The sequence below is a fragment of the Gracilinanus agilis genome, chromosome 3, assembly GCF_016433145.1.
Source record: "Gracilinanus agilis isolate LMUSP501 chromosome 3, AgileGrace, whole genome shotgun sequence".
In the NCBI taxonomy this organism is placed as follows: Eukaryota; Metazoa; Chordata; class Mammalia; order Didelphimorphia; family Didelphidae; genus Gracilinanus; species Gracilinanus agilis.
Window position 1 is genome coordinate 21,702,158 of NC_058132.1, and position 14,971 is coordinate 21,717,128.

Below are 14,971 nucleotides of genomic sequence, written 5' to 3' on the forward strand. Positions count from 1 at the left end.
AAAACCCCAAATGAAGTCATGAAGAGTCAAACACAACTGAATTGACTGAACAAGAAAAAGACCAAATAATAAAGACTCATGGGTTTAAATGTATATTTTGCATGTATGCATCCACCTGTAGATATATATGTATATGTGTATATCACTACTACCTATTCCCTAATTAATAAGTTGTCGAAAGAAAACAATAAATAGTTTTCAAAATCAGAAATGGAACTTACTCACAACAACATGAAAGAAAGCTCCAAATCACTCTGAATAAGAAAAATTGAAATTGAAATAATCCTGGAATTTATCTCACAACCTGAAAATGGCAAAGGTAACCCAAAATGGCCATTGATAACACTGGAGAGATTGGGGATGGGGGGAGAGATAGGCACAATAATAAGCTCTTGGTGGGGCTGGAGGTACTAAAACCATTTTGGAAAACAGTTTGAAATTGTGACAACAGAGTGACTAAACTGGCCACACCCTATGAACCAGAGTTTCCACTCCTGGCCTCAGACATAATGAAACCACTGAGACAAAGAAAGTCACCATAAGGACCAATTATTTTGAGCAGTTTTCTGTGTTACAGCAAAGCCTTGGAAACAGAGTAGTTTATTTGAAGGCATGGAGGTGCATGAATGAAATGCAATATTAATGTGCTGTAAGAAATGCTAAACTTCATGAACCCAGAGGAGCCTAGAAAGATCTCCATGATATGATGCAGAGAGTCAGCAAAGCCAAGAGAACAATCGACATAATCATTTGAGCAACCTCGATAGATTTTCCACGTGAAAAAAAAAATCCACAGTGAATGAAGCAAAACATAAAGATCCACAAGGAAAGGAGAGAAAAGACAAAAAGAGACACTGAAGAGCTCTGTTGCCCAATGGATAGAACACCAAACCTGGAATCAGGAAGAAAGTAGATCATACCAGACTCACACACTTACCAGCTGTGTTGCTTTAGGCAAGTCACTTCTTCTCTCTGCTTCCCTCAGTTTCCCTCATCTTTAAAATGAGGGTGATAATACCATCTCTGATCAGTGTTGTGTAGACAAAATGAAATAATGAGCATGAAGCATTTCATACAATGCCTGGCCCGGTAATCAAGAAGTAAGGGTTACCTATTATTAGATAATATAGTATAGGTTTTCTCTGGAGACAACATCCTCTCTCCTCCTCATGGTGGAGGTCAGCATCCACAGATATAACACATTATGCAAGTGGTAAGATGTTTTCTGTGTAGTGATCAGTTGTGCTGAACCTCTTTCTTCTATTTTCTCCTCTGATCCTCCCCCAGGCTTCCAGTACAGTCCTTGAAGTCGCTGGTCTAGAAAAGGGAGGACAATGCCTGGGACCCACTTCCTGGACAGAAGGAGAGAGAGACCAGGATGTGCTGGCTGGAAGCACAGTCCCACAAACAGGAGCACAAGCTTCACAAGCTTCCCAAAGCTTGGCCCACACTTTCCCATGACAAAGGAGAAAAGTAAGGCCAAGTTTCCAGCCTCCCATGTCCTGCAATGTCCACATGTCCCAGAGGGTCCACTCCTACCTCCACCTGAGTGCTTTGGCCTTTTCACAATGACTTGCTTTTATTCACAGGCATGAACTCCTTTGCCTATACATCTTGAGTGGATTTATTCTGTGTCTCTGTTGTCTCACCCAAGAGAAGGGAAGCTCCTTGGGATCCTCTTGGTCTCCCCAGCAGTTAGCTTAGAGCCTGGCCAACACTGGATACTGAGTAAAGGTTTCATTATTGATTGGGCAATAGCAGGACTTGCCATCATGCCCATGTGCTCATCTTCCTTTTCTGTTAACACAAGGTGGACCTTGTCCCTTAGTGATGATGTACAAGAATAACCCTGGACTTCATCAAATTCCTGCACTACTCAGTGTCTGCTTCATAATCCCACCAGATTTAGTCAGGAAGCCCTAGATACAAATCCTGCCTCAGACTCTTCCTGGAAATGTGAATCTGGACAAGGAATTTAAACTCACTCTACATCATTTCTCATCTCTAGAATGGAATAAGATAGTACCTATCTGCATGTTGTTGTGACAATTAACTGAGATAATATCAGTCAATTACTTTGCAAAACTGAATGTTTTTTGAATGCTACATAACTACAAGTCAATATTGTTGTAGTTGTAGTGGTTGTTATTGCTGTTGACAACAAGAGAGATGAGGACGAGATGTGACCCAGAAATTATACCATACATGGAAAACATGCTCATTAACCAGCTGAGTCTGGGGTCTGAAGCTTTGTCTTCTAGGGACATGGCATCTGGCCTTTATGTTCAGTATGGGTCCATTCCAAGTAAGGCTTTTTATGGCAAATGGTCTTGATACTTTCCAGGCATGTCCAAGCATTTAGGGGCTCCTTGGTCCACTTAGGTGGCCCTCAATATATGATATCCAACAGAACTTATGGTCTTTGCCAGGATAAACTCACCTTAAGACACCGTGATCCCCTCAGAGCTAAGCCTTGAAGGACCATGGTCTTTATTTCTTCAATATCAGAGCGGAAATTGTGGGTCCTGGGTTTAGGGGGCGTAAGGCATCTGGGCTGGCCACCACATCCTGGGCTAGTCTCTCATCCTGCTACCTTTTCCATTCTACACAGTTGAGTCCAGACAGTTCAGGACACAGCTGAAGACCTACCATGAGCCCAACAATCACATTCCTATTCGCCATTGGTGAGTTTCCAGGGCCAAGATTGGGGAGGGAGGGACATTGTGATAAAGGGACTGACTCTCAAGGACACAGAGGGACCCTAGGCGGAGCCAGAACCTTTTTGAGAAGAGCAAAATCACAGTGTTTGGTCAAAGGGATCCTCCAAATTCTGACCAAAGAAAATTAGATGATCAGGGTTCAAGAGTTCTAGATAGGATTAGCCTGAACTGGAAAGGAGTCATCCATAGCATGATCTTCTCTTACAGGGCTGCATCTGGACAGGGTGATTAGGGCACAGATGGGTAAGTTGTCCCCAGAACTCTTTTGTACTCCTCCCTCTCTTTGTCCATGCTCAGCCCAGACAGCCTGTCCCACAATGATCAGGGAGGAAAACATAGGTCATTGATGTGGGTCAATTGAGATACTCCTGGAGGGGGTCTGGGAATTCTGAATGGAAAGAGACACAGGGGCCAGAAGAATTCCTGGAAATCTGAACTTGGTTTCCTTCTCAGGCACTCTTACCAGGCCTATCCTCTTGGCTGTCCCAAGTCCTCTGGTCTACTATGGAGAAAATGTGACCCTCAGATGCCAGGGCCAAGAGGGCAGTGATGGATTCCAGCTATGGAAGGATGGAAAGTCCATCGAAGACAGAAATGCATCCCAGAGGTTGACAGAGTTCATACTCAAGAATGTGGATGAAATGATTGAAGAAGGAAGCTACAGCTGCCGCTACAGGCTGGGGACCTCATGGTCAGAGCCCAGTAAACCCCTGTTCCTGGTTTTGGATGGTGAGGCAATGCTTGTATCAAACTATTCCTAGTGGGAAGGGTGCCAGTCTTGAGAGATCAACCCATGATCCTTCTCTACAGAATAGGGTACTTGTTATCTGTCTACCAACCACACCCACATCCCCAAGGTCTGGGTAAGACTGACTCCACTACTAAATTTTGAGAATGTAAATAAGGTACTGAAATATTTTTCTTTGATAAAACTATGAGGAGAACACATGCATCATGATTTCCCTTTTGCAGATGGGGAAACTGAGGTCTAGAAGGGAGGAAGGGTGACTTCAGTAGATCATCTGGTTTTTTAGTGTCAGGACCAAGATGGTAACCCAAATCTCCCGCATCCAAACATAGAGATCTTTCCCATTCGAGTTAGTGTCTCCTGGTGACCCAGCCGTGAGAGCTAAGCTGCTCCTCTCAGATAATAAGCCTCTTAGAGAAGCCATACCCTCTCCTGAAATTTCCTTTGGCTCAGTAGACTTTACCCAGATTTCTTTTTCTGTCTTCTAAAGCCCAAATGGGCAGCACCATGCCCAATTGGATCTCCCATTGTTCTCTTCTGTGCTCACTGTGTTCCCTTCAGCCTGGACAAATCGCTTAAGCACCCATCATACCCCACTGTTCTGCCTTTGCTCAGACAGTTCTCCATGCCTGGAATGCCCTTCCCATCTTCATCCATCACTTCCCCATAGATCCTTAGAGCCAAGTACACTGGCACATGCAACTGTACTTACTACAACAAGAGGATGTCCAATAGAAGGTCTCATCCCAGCTGGGCCCTAGAACTGACTGTGCTTGGAGACTAGAGAAGGAAATCTTCCAAGTGCCCAAGTCCACCTCTCCTCCTCACAGTGGCCCACAGAGCTTTAGGGACAGCATAAAATCCTGGGAATTCTGAAGGGATATTTTGGGAGGAGAGTAGAGGAGATTCTTGGATATCCTCATGTTCCTCATGGGCTCCACTGGGACCCCAGGAGGGGGGGGTGTTCCCAGGTCAGGGCTGGCCCCAGACAAAAAAAGGAACAACAGATTGTAGACTGCTGTTCCCCTTTCACTAAGGTTTAAGGAAGGAGGACTAGAAATGAGAGCTCCTCTTGATTTTCCTGCCATTTTCCTCTTAGGACTATTTCCTAAACCCACTTTGTCGGCCAAGACTGACCCAGTGGTGGCTCCAGGGACCAACATCACTCTCTTGTGCTCAAGACCCAAGCTGTCTTCTGTTAAAGAATGGATGTTCGCTCTGTGGAAGGTTGAAACTCAGCTCCCCTTACAGAAGCAGCTCTCAGCAGAGTCCCAGACTGGCTTCCTCCTCTCTTCTGTGAGTCCCGAGGATACTGGGAACTATAGCTGTACATATAGGGAACAGAGTGCTTCTACTAGAGGGTCAAAGATGAGCGATGCCCTGGAGTTGCTGGTGCCAGGTGAGGCCTGTATGTGAGCCCCAGAACTACTATTGAGTGTGATGCTTCTGACCTCTGCCCAAACAGAGGGCCCATAATGTTTACGGCTTAGTGTCCATACTGCCAGCTCTGCCCCCACATACTGTCATGGCTCAGGGGTCTTGGAAGACAAGACACTATTCTGATCTAGAATACTGGAAGGAAAGATAATGGTCAATAATGGTCAATCCTGGGTTGGGGCTTAATATCAAAGTCACAACACCTCAGAGCTGAAAGATTCTTGGAGGTTTTTGAAGCCAAACCCCCATATTAGCAATGAGTAAAATGGCACCATGGAGAGGGAAAGACTTGTCCAGTCATACAAGAGAATGACAGAGTATATAATTGGGCTCAGGCCTTCTTCCTCAACAATGACCTGAACCCTGGTTTTAGGCTCAGCACTGAGCCAGTCTGTGACACCCCAAATGAAAAGGGAGGGGAAATGATCCTTCTTCCAATGAGCCATCAGATACATAAGACCCTAAGTTGGGGGAGGTTCTCTGAATAAGAAAGTCTCCTTAGATTCCTGGGTTTTTAGAGTAGGAAAGGGCTGAGAGGTCTAGTCCATTTCCATCTTTTATAGATAGTATACCTGAGGTTCAGACAGGTCCTTTGAGTGGGTCATGGTCCCACCAGGACTGAGCAGAAGAACAAAGATGTGACTCAAGTATCCTGACTCCCAATTGAGGGTTCTTCCTCTAACAGGATCTCTCCCTAACCCTTTCCTTTCAGGCCTCTCTGGCTTTGGGATTGAGGATGGGGTAAATATGACTCTCTAATTCTGGCAGCCCCCTCAAGCTTCACTCTGGGGTGATATTAATACTCTTAAGTATGGATTCTTCAGCCCTTAGAGAGTCAGAGTCTAGCTCATACCTCAGCTGATTTTACTCACCTCTCTGTGAGAGTTCAGGATGCTGCTAACTAGAGCTGCATCTACCATGAGACGAAAATTCCATCAGAGGTATCTGAGCTCAGTGGCATATGGGAGATCCAAGTGACAGCTGGGATGTGTCAAGGTCTATAGGCCATAAAGTAGAAGGTAGAGAGTCCTGATTGAGAGGTAGCCCAGGAAGGACATATTACTTTGGTATCATGATTCTCATGAGGTAGAGATTATGGTGTCCATCCCTGTGTGTGTGAAGGGCCTGGGGAGAATGATTGACTAAGCACCAATCCAAGATCCAGGAGAAGGACTGCAGGAAAAAGAACCTTGTGGTTTCCCAGTGTACATCTCAAGTTTAGCATCCTTCACTCTCTGGAAAATTAAGAGGCTTTGGGCAAGGAATTTCTTGATCCAAGAGCTACAGGGAATAGAAGTAAATGGGCAGGGAATACTTGAGCCCATGTCCCTCTTGCCTCCTCTACCTTTCTGTGGAAGGGACTTTGAGGATTTCTGACCTATTTCTGCATTTCTAGATTCATTCCCCAAGGCTTCCCTCTCAGTCTGGCCTGGCTCAGAGGTGGCCTCAGGAACCAACGTGACCCTCCTGTGTCACGGACCCTCTTGGAGTACTGGGTTTCTTCTGTACAAGGAGGGAGATGACAAAATACTGCAAGGCACAGAGATCATTCAAGATGGAGCCCAGTTCTTCTTGACTCATGTGACCCCCAAGCACTCTGGCATTTACAGTTGCAGCTACCAGCCCAGGACCAATGGCAGTCTCTGGACACAGCACAGTGACCCTCTGGAGCTAATTGTGAGAGGTGAGAGAAAGAAACATGCAGGACCTACTAGAGGATGACAACAACCACTCTGTCCTTCAACCCCTATAGATAAAAGAAACTGTGGCTTTGCCTCTCTTCCAGAGATGGAGGAAAATAGGCAAAAAAGAAATGGACATTGCCCTTTGTCCTAGGGACCAGAGGATAAAGGTGTGAACTAGAATAGAAGATTCCATTCATAACTCCCCATGACCCACATTTCTCCATCCTGGTTTTGGAATTTCTAACCTTAATTCCAGGGCATGAACCCTTTCTATGCAATGCTTGTGCCAAAATGTTGGATGCTGGTGGTAATATGGGGACTCAGAAGGGGTATAAGAGGAGAAAATACAGGGACAAATGCAGGGGCAAGATGAGGGTCCCCTCAAGGCAATGATTTATGAAGACTCCTCTCTCTTCCACCCAAGCTTCAGGGCCCAGAAGCACCCTCATCATCACCCTCAGCTGTGTCTCCATCCTCCTCCTCTGTGTTGCCCTGTTGGCATTCCTCTGCCATGCATCCAGCCCCATGGGTAAGTGTGGGGAAGAAGAGTGAAATGCTTAAGAGTCTGATGGAATAAAGAGATGAATGAGGACTTAAGACTCAACTGCTTCCTTTGGGAACTTTCCTGATATTGTTTTCCTTGTCATGTCTCTCTCCAGGAGCCTTTCTGGGAGACAGTCCTAGGAGGTAAGAAGACTCAGTTCCTATTTTAATACTCCTCAGATTCTTCCTTCTGATGAAACCCTGACCTCTCTACTGGATAGGGTGCCTGGAAAGGAGATGTTCAAAGAAACTCCCAGAGTAACCTGCATTTTTTGTCCTTTTTCCTCCCTCTCTTCCTACAGGTGCCTCTGCTGCCCTTGTCTTCCCCAGACAGTATCCCCATCTCATCACCTTGATGCCCCAAGAAAGGAAACCCTATGTAAGTTATAGGATCAGAAGTGGGGCACAATCATGGGAATGAGAGAGGGGACTGGAGACTGAGTCATCTGACCAGGAAATAGGTCCTAGTCTTGGCATCTGGATGACTGATGAAACTTCTTTCTACTTCAGACACAGAAGTGGCCAACGAAAGACCAAGGGAAAGAATGGTGAGTTAGCTCCATCCTGTCCTCCATGGAGAGGAGCTTGTCATCTTTTACACTAATCTTTTCCCACAGGTTCCAGTCACAGGTTTAAACTGCCTTATAATCACTTATTTGTTACTTTTTCTGCTCACCTAGTCCAGGGAGTGTGAACAGGGGATCCTTGAGCTTTTTTAAGTATTTAAATAACTGAACTTCCATATCATTCACTTCCTTGATCATCATAGGAAGTTCATTTCTTAAAATCAAAGGCATGAAAAGGAGACATCCATAGGCCTCACCAGATGCCCTGAAAAGCATTCACAACACATAAAAAGATTAAGAATGCCTGCCCCTGTGTCTCTCATTGTCCCCTAATCCTTATATTTATCCTTCAGATCACCGAGCCTGAAGATGCCCAAGGAGTGACTTATACTCAACTGAACATAAGAACCCTGAAAAAGAAGCAGATACACTCCAAGGAGAAACTATAGATTCCATAGTCTATGCCACCATGTCCTTGGACTGAGGGTTTTGGTAGCTCTCATGAAGAAATTCTCTCTTTTCTTCTTCTCTCCTTCATCCCTATATATATCTTGCTTTGTATACCTTCCCAGGTTCCCATCACTGGGAAGCCATGATGACTATTAGGGATATTTACTGGGCTTGTGCAAGCACAGTGGACCTACCTATAACCAGAGAAACACAGAAGATACATATAGAGTTAGATGGAGCTCCCGTGTTGAAGAATGTGCTAGTAACACAGGTGCAGACCAATAAAATAAAGGGAAATAACAAACTTTAATTTAATTCCTTGGGAACTGAATTGCTAACAAAAAAAGGTTTGGAGGCCATATTACCCAAATAATCTGTTCTAATACTTTTCTTTGGTGGGAATAATGTGTAGTTGCCAGGCATGAAGAATGGAAGTTGTGTTACTGATGATAGTCTTTCTTCCTTTTGCCTCATTCTAGTTAAGTACCAACTCCTCTACTGGGGAATGATGGATTTAGTTGTGGAAAAGTGTCAGAACCAAATTAACAATTTATCACAAAATAACCACCTAAGCTCCAGCATTTACACTAAAGAGGTAATAATCTTAGGTAGGAAATCTTTAGCAGCTGTGGGGACCATGAAAGTCCCACACAAAATAACCTTGGAGCCAAATTATAAAGGAAACAAAGCAAACTAAGAGGCCATAACATTCTAGGCATGGGGGTAGCCACTACAAAGGCATGGAATTAAGAAATTATTGTGTGCAGGGACCAAAAATATCAGCCGGTGTAGCTGGCCCATAGAACATAAGAAGGGAAATAAAGTGTGAGAAGACTGGAAAAGGAGGAAGCCACTTGAGCTCCTTCCATTTAATGAATTCACTCATCACTTGACCTCCCCCCATATACCATATCCAGTATAGTACCAAGTTTTGTCTTTTTCAGTTTCTCAACTTCTCTTATGAGTACCCTTCTGTCACTCCCCTGGGACAGACCCTTCTGACTTCACACATGGACCATTGTGATCAATGCCAGTGGGTCTGCCTGCCACCAGGCTCCCCCCACTACAGTCCATCTTCCACTCAGTTATCAATTTGATGTTCCTAACGTGCAGCTCTGACAATGTCAGCCCCAGACAAAAACTCCCCGTCACCTCTAAGATTCCCTACAATATCTTCTGTCATTCACAGTCCTCCCTCGCCTTCCCAACACCTTTCAAAGACTCTTCCATCTTATGCTGTTTCACACACAATCTTGGTGATGGTGCCTTCTGGATCTTTTACTCATATTCACATAGTGCTAGCCCCCTTCCTAGTGTGATTAAAACACAAGTGAATGAAGCAACGATTCCTATCACTTCTATCTACTTATATGCATTAAAAGTTGACTTGAGAAATAGTTTCCTCATTAATCAACATCAGCTCTATTTCACACACAGACTACATAGATATAGGACTTTCTACATGTATAAATATGCGTACATATACAAACACACAGATATATGTATACACATATACATATAGACATCTGTGGACCTATGTATCTGTGTCTGTGTGTGTCATGATTTAAATTAATCTTGGAGGCTGATTCTTGAATAATAGTTGTTAGTAAAAGGGAGGGAGGGAAAGCAGGATCAGGCTAAGGAAATTCTCCCAGCTGCTCCCCCTTGACTCCAGCTTCCCATTCCTGTTACCACCTCAGCAGTCCTGGTCCCAGTCCCAGCAAACAGCTGCTTCCTAGAAATCAGTGATAAGATAAGCCAGTGGTGCTGACCAAGAAGAGAGAGAAAGCGGCTTCTTTCCCTTTAGTCCTGTTTGTAGTCAGCCTGGGTTTACTTTAGTCCCCATCCTAGAGGTAGCCACAGCATCCAGTCACCCTCATGGACTTCTGCGGGTCAGGAACTGCATTGCCCAATCCTAGTGATTGCTAGCATGACTCAGGCTCATCCTACCTAATGAGGTGAGTCTTTCTGGAATTGGGGTCTCCTTGATATATAATTCACTCATCTATGTGGCTTTTCTCAGTAGAGTCTGTCTCCCAAACTATCCATTTATCTTAGCAATAACCTCAATATCTCAGAAAAGGTCAAAAGGAAGATAAAAAAAATCTCAATTAGTTGAAAGCAATTCAGTCACTGAGACTAAATCATGTGCTGTGCTCTGTCCTCCTAAGATGATAATGGGCACATCCATACCCTACAAAGAGAGGCACAAAGTCCTAAACAAAAGCCAAGAAAATCATTAGGGAATTCCCATGATCACCTTCTTATAGTCAACTCATAGTCATACTGTCTGTGAAGCACAGAGTCAGTGCTAAATAGATTTTTGGGTACAATTTTATTGGTAGAAAGTTCTATTGGGGTCAAATACAAACACCCTTAGAAAGCAGGTTTGTTGTCTGAGGGAACTTATAGATGTCCTCTAGTCTGACCAAGGGATTTGCAGAGTACCTGGTCAGGAAGCATTTCTGGAAATTGAATTTATTTGAAGGGAAGGATAAGAGTATTACATAAACTGGGTGTATCTTGGAATACAAGCTAGATAGAGAAGTCAGTGAGGGGCCCTTGATTAATGGGACAAAGGGAAGAAAATATTCTTCAAGCCTATCTCTGCTCTTATAAAGAGATTGACATAGTTGTTAAATTGTCTGGTGTCTCATATTGTCATAAATCTTTTCCTACTGATTGATGGGTAGTTGTTATTGTGCTTAGATTAATCTTTTTGTTTTGGACTATGGGCTCAAGGCAAAATTCTTTGTATTTTTCAAATTATTTTAAATTGAAGCATACAAAAAAATCACACGGCATTTCCACTTTACCCATGGAAGACAAAAAAGGATGTTTTATGAGTTTGATTTTCTATTTCACATAAAAATTCATAGGAATATACATTTATAACTTCTACATGTTTCTTTCCAAACTATGTTATTGCATGTACTTCCTTCTAATTTTTCTGTATTTCCCTTTTCATTTTTTTAAAGTGCATAAATACCTCTTCTTCTTTTTGACATTTCTATTATTAACCCTACCAAGACTCAAATGACTGTGTGGATGAAAACAATAGGAAAAACTAAACTTAAAACAAATAAGCTCAGATAAGAAAAATGAATCCAGATAATGGTCCTGCCCAAATACATGTTTCTATACTTTGTGCTTTTTACATCTCAGTCAAGAATCAGGCACCATGTTTCATCAGAGGTCCTCTGAATACATGATTGATCTGTAGTGAAAGAGGTGGGTTTGACTGATTACAAAGGTGGTGAAATCAAATTGCAACAAATGCAATCTGACTTTCTTGAACTTGATAAAACCAGGCTTTATAAAATGGAAAATCAGAATTGGGTGAGGATGGAGGGCTAGGGAGCCCCTTATGTTAATAAAACCTACACTTATCCCAGAACTCACTTACACACAAGAGTAATCTTCAGTCACCAATAAAATTGGAGGCACTCTGTTTGCCTCTTTAAGTTCCCAAAAAGCCTCCCTAGTTTTAGCTACTTAACTCTTCTGACTCTCTACACACGTTTGGTTGAGGAGTAGAGTAAGTTGCTGGATCAGGGTAGATGATCCAGTGATCTAGTCATCAAAACCTGCGAGGTGAGCTTGCAGAGGTAACTTAATAGTTCAGATCACTTAAGTTGGATTTTTCACATCTGAGTAGGTAGATAGAGTTTCCTCAGGTCAGGAGATGATGGCAGGAATCACAGTAGATTGACCAGGATCCAGAGTACACAGGACACTCCAAAAGTTGGATCAGAAGAGAAGGAAGTCCAGGAGTTGTGATTTCTCACTGCTCCCCAAGTCTCTTCTCAGAGGTTCGCTGGAATCATGCAGGGAAGGACAGGAATTGGAAAAGGATGTTAGAAGGACCACAAACTGGATCAGAGGGAGAGCCAGGTCCACCTGATCTCTGACCCCACTCATGCCTTCCAACTTCCTCCAACCACAGGCTGACAGTGAACCCCCTCCAACCCCTCTTTCAGAATTTCAAGAATCCTCCTGCACATTCTGTACCTTGCACTCTGAGCAAAATCTGGTATTTTCCACTCTGTCACACATCACATTTCCTTTTATTTATATTTCTTTACTTTAGTACAAAGTAAGTAAGGGATAGAGTAAATTTCATAGATTAGCTTTAAGAGAAAAGAAGGAGAATTTGGATACAAGCCCTGGGAGAAGATTCTAAAAAGGAGAAAAGGATTTGGGGAGTTTGTACTGGAAACTACTCTGAATCTGGCTTTGAGCTGAGTAGAAGGATTTTTGTCCCTGGTATTTTCACTGGGAATACTAATTTGTGGAAAGATTAGTGATTCCTGAGATTGGAGAATCTGCCATTGGAGGAGACCTGCTTTTTTCCTGAAGCAAAGAGACCAACTGCCTGCAATCCATCTGTCAGAAATCTCCTGGTTAAGGCAAAACCCAGAGTTTAGTCATCTGGAACTCTGGATATCATTAGGAGCAATCCCAGCCTTTAGGTAAGGGCTCAAATACATCTTTGAGTCCTTCCTATTTATCCTTTTTTGGAATCCATATTAATTAGGTTAGTTTATAGTCAGATAGCTGGGTTATTGGGGTCTTAGTTAGAGATAAGGATCTTAAAGTAGCTCCACTGAATTCTCTAGGAGAAGAATTAATTCACCATGAGGTGAAAGTGGGTGGGTGGAGATTAGCTATATAGTTTTAGGAAATTACCTATAATTCTCCTTTATTCCTATTATAAATTAAACTTTGTTTCTTAAGCCAAGGGGTTTGTGCTTCACTGGCGTAGGTAGTTCCCTAGGTGGGTAATTATCATCTTCCATCCATCTAGGAAGGATTTTTATTTCATTTGGCTGAGCCAGGTGGACTAGAGCCAGAGAAATTTTGAATTTTGGGGGGAAACTGCCATCTAGAGACCCTAAGAATTCTAAGATCTGTTTCTAGCTGTACTGTAGCAGCTCATAGAATCTTCCTGCTGCTTGCAAGGAAAGTGGACTCTGTCTGGCATGTGGCCGTCTTGAGTAGAATTCTGTGTTCCAGGTACTCAGGGAACATTCTACTGGGACTCAATACTGTGCAGTTACGCTGAGGGGAGTGCTGGAAAATTCCATTTGCCAGTTTTTTCACTCAGATTTATTTTATTATTTTTATTTTTTAGAAAAAATTTTTCATTGGTTACATGATTCATGTTCTTACTCTCTCCTCCACCCTCCTAACTTCCCCCCAATAGTTACTGCATATTTCCATTGTTTTCTTCATGTGTTATCAGTCAAGACCTATTTCCATATTATTGTGCATAAATTGAGATTTTGAACCTTGAACTGCATCCCCCATAAGTCTTTATTATTTCCCAGAATTCTCTTTAATCTCTCCTGCATTTCCACGTTTGCATGGTCATGTTATTGTTTTATACTTGGCTGTAACTCCTCCCTCTTGCTCTTTGCTCCCTTGAAGCAAGCTGGTCAGTAACTTTTAGTTAGATCACAGTTAGTTTATTATTAATAAAATATTCATAAATATAATATTTAGTATTTTGCATAAGTAGTTGATTATTTCCACTAGCTTTTTAGTTGATTCTCTAGGATTTTTTAAGTAGAGCATTGTATCATCTGCAAAGAGTGATAGCTTAGTCTCCTCATTGCCTATTTTAATACATTCAATTTCTTTTTCTCCTCTAATTGCTACTGCTAGTGTTTCTACTACAATGTTAAATAATAGAGGTAATAATGGGCATCCTTGTTTCACTCCTGATCTTATTGGGAAGGCTTCTAATATATCACCATTACATATGATGCTTGTTGATGGTTTTAGTTATATACTGTTTATTATTTTTAGGAAAGGTCATTCTATTCCTATACTTTCTAGTGTTTTTAATAGGAATGGGTGTTGTATTTAGTCAAAGGCTTTTTCAGCATCTATTGAGATAATCATGTGATTTTTGTTTGTTAGCTTGTTGATATGGTCAATTAGTTGCCTGGTTTTCCTAATGTTGAACCATCCTTACATTCCTGGTATAAATCACACCTGATCATGGTGGATAACCTTCATCTCATAGCTGGAGTCTTTTTACTAGTATTCTATTTAAGATTTTTGTATCTATGCTCATTAGGGAGATTAGTCTATAGTTTTCTTTCTCTGTTTTTGGTCTGTCTGGCTTTGGAATCAGTACCATATTTGTGTCATAAAAGGAATTTGGTAGAACTCCTTCTTTGCTTATTATGTCAAATAATTTGTATAGTATTGGGATTAGTTATTCTTTGATGTTTGATAGAATTCACTTTCGAATCCATCAGGCCCAGGCAATTTTTTCTTAGGGAGTTCTTTGATGGCTTGTTCAATTTCTTTTTTGATATTGAATTATTTATGTATTCTATTTCTTCTGCTGTTAATATAGGCAAATTAATATTTTTTGTAAATATTCATCCATATCACTTAGATTGCTATATTTATTGCTGTATATTTGGGCAAAATAGTTTTTAATGATTGCCTTAATTTCCTCTTCATTAGAGGTAAGGTCTCACTTTTCATCTTTGATACTGTTAGCTTGGTATTCTTCTTTCCTTTTTTATTAGATTTACCATTACTTTGTCTATTTTGTCTGTTTTTTTCAAAGTACCAGAATCTAGTCTTATTTATTAATTCAATAGTTCATTTACTTTAGATTTTATTAATTTCTCCTTTCATTTTTATTATTCCTAATTTAGTTTTCATCTGGGGATTTTTAATTTATTCCCTTTCTAGTTTTTAAATTGCATCCTCAATTCATTACCTCCACCCTCAATTTGTTAATATATGCACTCAGTGATATAAATTTTCCCCTCAGTATTACTTTTGCTGCATCCCATA

The 14,971-nt window shown here is 41.9% G+C and overlaps 1 protein-coding gene across 1 annotated transcript in view; it reads left to right on the top strand.

Annotated features, from left to right (window-relative positions):
- The first annotated feature begins 2,650 nt into the window (after positions 1 to 2,650).
- LOC123239943 (leukocyte immunoglobulin-like receptor subfamily B member 2) overlaps positions 2,651 to 14,971 on the top strand; it is a 54,200-nt gene continuing 41,879 nt past the window's right edge. Inside the window, exons 1-9 of the mRNA XM_044667267.1 lie at positions 2,651 to 2,684; positions 2,928 to 2,963; positions 3,174 to 3,449; positions 4,568 to 4,867; positions 6,302 to 6,589; positions 7,021 to 7,119; positions 7,250 to 7,277; positions 7,436 to 7,512; positions 7,644 to 7,681. Of these exons, the coding sequence (XP_044523202.1) occupies positions 2,651 to 2,684; positions 2,928 to 2,963; positions 3,174 to 3,449; positions 4,568 to 4,867; positions 6,302 to 6,589; positions 7,021 to 7,119; positions 7,250 to 7,277; positions 7,436 to 7,512; positions 7,644 to 7,681 (1,176 nt within the window). The remainder of the gene's footprint in view (positions 2,685 to 2,927; positions 2,964 to 3,173; positions 3,450 to 4,567; positions 4,868 to 6,301; positions 6,590 to 7,020; positions 7,120 to 7,249; positions 7,278 to 7,435; positions 7,513 to 7,643; positions 7,682 to 14,971) is intronic.